Source organism: Myotis davidii, unplaced genomic scaffold (assembly GCF_000327345.1).
Source record: "Myotis davidii unplaced genomic scaffold, ASM32734v1 scaffold286, whole genome shotgun sequence".
Classification (NCBI taxonomy): Eukaryota; Metazoa; Chordata; class Mammalia; order Chiroptera; family Vespertilionidae; genus Myotis; species Myotis davidii.
In genome coordinates, this window is record NW_006297577.1 from 197897 (window position 1) to 204514 (window position 6618).

The following is a 6618-nucleotide window of genomic DNA, read 5'->3' on the forward strand; positions in this document are numbered from 1 at the left end:
TCCCTAACCCTCCTGCTGGCCTGGTCGCCCCACGCAGCCTACTGTTCAGTCGCTTGATCATCCCTCACTAACCCTCCTGCTGGCCTGCTCGCCCCACACAGCCTGCTGCTCAGTCGTTTGGTTGTCCTTTGGGCCGGCCCGCGGCAAGGCCGGGCCTGAGGAGACTGGGTGTCACCATCTTGTGGCTGTGGGTGCCACCATCTTTGAGGGAGGGACAGTAATTAGCATATTCTCTCCTTATTGGCTGTGGACACTGCCATCTTTGAGGGCTGGGAAGTCAATTAGCATATTCTCTCCTTATTGGCTGTGGGCGCCATCATCTTTGTGACAGTGTGAAGGTCAATTAGCATATTCTCTCTTTATTAGATAGGATGTGTGGGATGGGGGGGATAGGGTGATCCTCAGGCTTCTGATGCTGGTGGGGTGACTGCTGGCGGTTTGTCTTCATTGATCCTCTCCAGATAGAGATTTCATTTTTGGTCTCCTAGGAACTTTCATAGGAGATGGGGAGGTCTCAAAACCATAATGCCAATTTATTATAAAGATGTTATAATGACTCTGTTGGTCACTTTTAGATCAGAATAGCTGCTGAATCTGCTTGAGACCAGTTTACTTTATCTCAATTCAGGAAATTGGGGAGGGAAAGCAGAGGGTAACAAGTGGTCAGTGAAGGCCACGTCTGCAATGTTTTAATCAAGAAGAAAAAGGGGAGTGGTCTTTGTTCCCTATTCTAACTATGCTGCCTCACTAGATATTTGTACCCAAGTCTGACCTGGTTCCTGTACCCTTCCCCGACCCAGGGAGGATCCCAATGCTAGTCTGGGCTCCAGATGCCTCTTACACACCGTGTTGTTGGACAACTGGACTTAGGTCTCTGTGAGACAGGCCAGAGAAGCTTACAGCCCCAAGGGCCAGGACTGAAAGTTGTCTTGCCATCAGCACATCCAGAGCAGCTTTCCTCTCCCCATTCAAAGCCACAGCATGGAGGTGCAGCCCTCATCTGTCCCAGACTGTTCCTTTTCCTCAGTAGACCCACCCAACCAGGCTAGATAGGACACTCCCTATTGCTGTCTCCACTTTACCTCCCCTCCCTTGCTTGGAGCCATCCAGCTTGAATCCCTCAAGGGCCTAAGCCTTTGCTTTTAAGCTCTTTGGCTTTTTTTTTTTTTTTTTTTTTTTGGTGTTCATGCAACATACACACAAAGGTTTTTGCCCTGAAAATCACCAATATCTCAGGCCGGGCAGGGCAGAGGTGGTGATTCAGTCCTTGGTTCTAGACCTGGTTCTGAGGTTCTCTTGCTACATTAAACCCTCCCCAGTCTGCTCAGTTGCATGGGGGGACAGAGGGCTTGTCCCAGAACTGCGCCTTGGATGAAGCCCTAAAAGTCACCCCTGGGGCCAGCACAGTAGCAGGCAGGGTGCTATACACCCTTAGCATTTTGCACTGCACTGACCAGTGGGTTCCCTGAGCTGGCCTGCCTAAGGCCTGAGGACACACAGGCCTCTGTGACCTCCTTCCGGGATGTCTGATGGCTCTAGAACCACAGAGTTACCACAAAACATTGGATCCACACACACTCCACTAAATAGCATGCCATATAGTCTTAGAGAGGAGTACTGGGATTTGGGGTGGCTGGGAGGTAGCTACCTCTGTTCCCCCAAATTCTTCTTGAGAGGTTGATGGAGCAAATCTTGAACCTGGTTTTTAGAATTGGGTAGGAACAGAAAGAAGATTTTCCCCTGTCGGGTCTAAGCCGCTCTACCAAGGGCTGGACCTTCTTGAACATGAGTGATAGAAGAAGACATGAAAAATTGTACTAGTAGATATATAAGAAAGTATTGTAGAAGCCAGTGGCCATGTAGCCATTGCTAACAAGGAGCCACTAGCCAAAACAGTCCTTCAAAGCAAAGTCCCATACAGTAGGTAGGTGCACACTGGCTAGGTAACAATACATCTTTCCCACACAGCAGCAGCAGTCTCGGTCCACAGACATTATCTGAGCAGCCACGTACTGCCTCTAGACCAGCCATGGGCAACCTACGGCCCGCGGGCCGGATCTGGCCCTTTTGAAATGAATAAAACTAAAAAACAAAAAAGACCGTACCCTTTCATGTAATGATGTTTACTTTGAATTTATATTAGTTCACACAAACACTCCATCCATGCTTTTGTTCCAGCCCTCCGGTCCAGTTTAAGAACCCATTGTGGCCCTTGAGTCAAAAAGTTTGCCCACCCCTGCTCTAGACCCACAGCCTCTCATAGTAGCTGCATCTCTCCTGAGCTCACTCTGCAGCCTTAGTAACATACTTTATTTAATACTACTTACACAAAAAAGGCTTCTAGCCAAATAGTGACATCAATCATTTGGGTTATAGAAGGGCATGTATGTGCCATGTACTGTGAGATTGCTGTGTCCTTGCTGTGCACTTGCATAGTCCTTGGACACCCTGATTAAGATTCCCATGCTTAGAGAGTGGCCTTAGCCATCTGGCATACTCTAGAGAGGGCTTTCACACTCTAATTGGCATGGGCCATCCAGTGTACTTTGGCATGGTTCCCACACCCCCCAACCAACCAGATGGGGCCAGGCAAACCTTCAGATATGAGGTAGGCAGACAGCCTTTCCAAATACATTTCCACCTCTCCTCTGCCATAACACAGATATCACCCCTACACATATACCTCACACATCTATTTGAGGTCGTCAGTAGGATGGTCATGTCCACAGTGCACTCATCAATACTCACTCATGTGCATGTTGTACACACACACACACACACACACACACACACACACACAGAAACTTGGACATACAGAGATAAAATCACCCTCATGTGAACACCCAGCCTCTCCACGTACTCTGATTCCTCCCAGAAGTCACAGTGCTGAGCATGGAGATTGGAAATCTCCGTCTACTTCTGAACTGCTTTTAAGTCTCCTCAGCCCATTAGCTTCAGCCTTCTGACCCATCAGAGGGGCACGGTGACTGTGACAGAGCTAGCTGTTGTGGATGGATAAGAGCCAACTGTACATGAGCTTTGAACCTTACAGAGCTAAAGTTACAGGCTCTGTCAGGGAGGCAGTGGACTCCCGCCTCCCCCCACCCCCACCACCTTTTAAGCTGCTTAATCTAATGAAGAATGAAATTCAAACCTTATGTCATACACAAAATGAAACTCAAAATGGGTTAAAAACTTAAATGTAATGTGAAACCATAGAACTACTAGAAATGGGAAAAGCTTCCTAACATTGGTCTTGGCAGTAATTTTTTTGGGATATGATACCAAAAGCACAAGCAACAAAACAAAAGTAGTCAAACTTTGGTGCAGCAAAGAAAACAATCAACAGAATGAAAAAGCAACCTACAGAATGAGCGAATATGTTTGCAAACTGTATATCTAATAAAGGATTATATCTAAAAATAATAAGTAACTCAATAGCAAAAAAAAAAAAATTTTAATGGGCAAAAAACCTAAATAGACTTCTTCCAAAAGAAGATATACAAATGGCCAATAGGCACATAGAAAGCTGCTCAACATCACTAGTCATCAGGGAAATGCAAATCAAAACCACAATGAGATATCACCTCATACCTGTTACAATGACTATTATCAAAAAGAAAAAGAGTATTGGTGAGGATGTGGAGAAAAGGGAAACCCTGTTGGTGGGAATGCATATTAGTGCAGCCACTATGGAAAACACTATGGAGGTTCTTAAAAAATTAAAAACAGAACTGTTACAGGCACCTTTCACAGAAAGGTGTTATCAGACAGCCCCCTGAGTCAGAGGGAGAGTGCTATCTCCACCTAGATTCTTGTTATGCTCATGTAAATGAATTCAAATGAATGACTCCAGATGATTGCATTGTGATAAAGCCAATTTATTAAAACACTAAAGCATGCAAATTTATTACGAAGTAGGCAAGTGAATCTATACATCTGGCTTCTGAAGTGCAAATGGGCTCTCAGCTAATCTAGAGAGCAAGTGAGGTGGGGGCTTTCTGCTTTACATACTTTTCTGTCTATAAATTTTAAAATTCCTCTGCTAGATATCCTGGCACAGGTTAACTCTAAAGTCTCTCGTTCATTTACGTTGTTATGGCTTTCTCTGAATTTATGAGAAGCACCTAGCAATTAAATCCCAAGACTGCTGACTTTTCTATTTAAACAGTGGGATGAGATAAGACTGCACTTTTCCTCCCCCCTTTTCCCTCCTCTCTGCTGTTAGTTTTAGGGTGATTTAAACCATGTATACTCAGGTTGTGGATAAGAGGCATCAAAACTCCCTTTTCCCTTCCCCCTCCTCTTCTGCTTTTCTGGACAGACATTAACCATTTGCTCTCAAGTTCTTTGGTTGGGAGAAGATAAGGGCTTGCAATTTACAAACTGGCTGCAGGCTGTCAAACTGTTTGGCCTTGTTTAATTTTCTTGTCTCAGTTTCCCTATTCCTCCTGCCTTTGAACTTTTCTAGCTTTTTTCCCTATCATAACAGGACTACCATATATGGCAGCAATCCCATTTCTGGATATATATCCAAAAAAATGAAATCAGAATGTCTAAGAGATATCAACACTTCCATGATCACTGCAGCATTATTCACAATAGCCAAGATACAGAAACTAAGTGTTCACCAATAAATGAACGGATAAGAGGATGTGGTATGTATGTATGTCTGTTTGTATGTATATATGTGTATATTAAGTATGTGTATATACTTGAGTGTGTGTGATTACAAGTTCTTTGGTTGGGAGAAGATAAGGGCTTGCAATTTACAAACTGGCTGCAGGCTGTCAAACAAACAGGCCTTGTTTAATTTTCTTGTCTCAGTTTCCCTATTCCTCCTGCCTTGGAATTTTTCTAGCTTTTCCCTATCCTATAACAGGACTACCATATATGGCAGCAATCCCATTTCTGGATATATATCCAAAAAACTTTGTTACAACATGGATGGAGATGAAAGATATTATGCTAAGCAAAATATGCCAGACACACAAAGATAAATACCATATGTTCTTACATGTGGAATCTAAAAGTCAAACTCAGAAACAGAGAGTAATGCTGGTTGCCAGAGACTTGAGGAAGGAGGAAATAGGGAGATGTTAGTTATAGGATGAAAAGTTACAATTATGTGGAATGAATAATTCTGGGGATGTAATGTACAATATGATGAGTACAGTTAATAATACGGTTGATAAGGGTTAACTAACTAGCTTAATACAGGAAGGGAGAGGGTTCAGAGAAGGTTCTCAACCTTGGCTGCACATTAGAATCACCTGGGAATCTTTTTAAAATCCTGATTTCTGGGCTTCATCCTCCGGAAATTCTGTTTCTTTGTTATGGGATGGGGCCACAACATTAGTAACAAAGAAACAGAATAGAGGCAACTTGGCCTGGACAATTAAAACAGCCATAAACCAAGGACAGAGGTATCTCTGGCCTGAGCAGCTGGGAGAGCCATAGGGGTAATAAATCTCTGGGGGGGAGGGGAGGGTGGGAAGAAAGAGAGAGAGAGAGAGAGAGAGAGAGAGAGAGAGACCATTTTACTCTTTGAGCTGAGAAGCCAGCATTTTCAGTCTCAAGACTTGGCAGAATAAGGTTGCTAGGTACCATAAGGTAGATCAAAAGTAACTCCAGCTTAAACAGATAAGATGGATGTGTGAAGGACAAAGAAAAGACACAGAATATCGGGGAAAAGGAAACTTATTTCCACAGAGGGTAGAGGACTGTTACAAAATAAGGGAAAAGAAGGAGAGGGGCACAACGTGGGCTTTAGCCTTTGCAGAGTGGCCAATGAGGAAAGCATGGGGATCCTAAATTGGGGAAGGGTCCAATCAGACAATGCCTCAAGATAAAGGAAGCAGTGGCCATCCCCTTTAGGGTATCTCTCTGTCTCTCCTTAGCCAGGAGAGATATGGTCTTAGAATTAGAAAGCTTAAAATTAGGAGTTTTAGAGATAGAATCTGCTTGCAGTAAGGTTTCTTCTTCTTGCAATAAAGTTTCTGTACTTCTCACCTACCACCTTTTGTCCATAGCTTCATTCTTCAAATCCATCTGGACAAGAACCTGGGAAAAAAATCACCCTTGTACCCTGCTCAATAAAAAAAACCCTCAAATCACTGTATTGTACACTTGAAATTTGCTAAGACAATAGATCTTAAATGTTGTCACCACACATACAAAATGGTTAACTATGTGAGGTGATGGGTATGGTAATTAGCTTGATTGTGGTGATTATTTCACAATGTATACCTATATCAAAACATCAAGTGTACATTTTAAATATATACAATTTTTATTTGTCAATTATAATAATAAAACTGGGGGTTTTGGGGTGGATAGCAGCTGAAGAAGCCAGCTGCTTTCCTACAGGAACAAAATGATTCTCTGATGGACAAGGTCAGTAAGGAGATATCCTGAGTCAGGGCCTTCCTGAAGTGCCTCAGCATGGATCAACCTCAGTCAGCCCAGAGTTAAAATCCTAGCTCCGCCATCCCTATATTCCTGTGTGATTTGATGGCTGCACAAATTCCCTGACCTTTCAGAGCTGCATTCACTTATCTGTGAAGTGGGGGACCAAGGGCATTTTTTAATTTTCTGCCGTGAACTTCCTGAGAAGCA

General features: G+C 43.5%; 1 protein-coding gene across 1 annotated transcript in view; it reads left to right on the plus strand.

Moving 5' to 3' along the window:
- The first annotated feature begins 2527 nt into the window (after positions 1-2527).
- ARHGEF4 (Rho guanine nucleotide exchange factor 4) overlaps positions 2528-6618 on the plus strand; it is a 27520-nt gene continuing 23429 nt past the window's right edge. Inside the window, 1 exon segment of the mRNA XM_015570184.1 lies at positions 2528-2608. Within this exon segment, the coding sequence (XP_015425670.1) occupies positions 2528-2608 (81 nt within the window).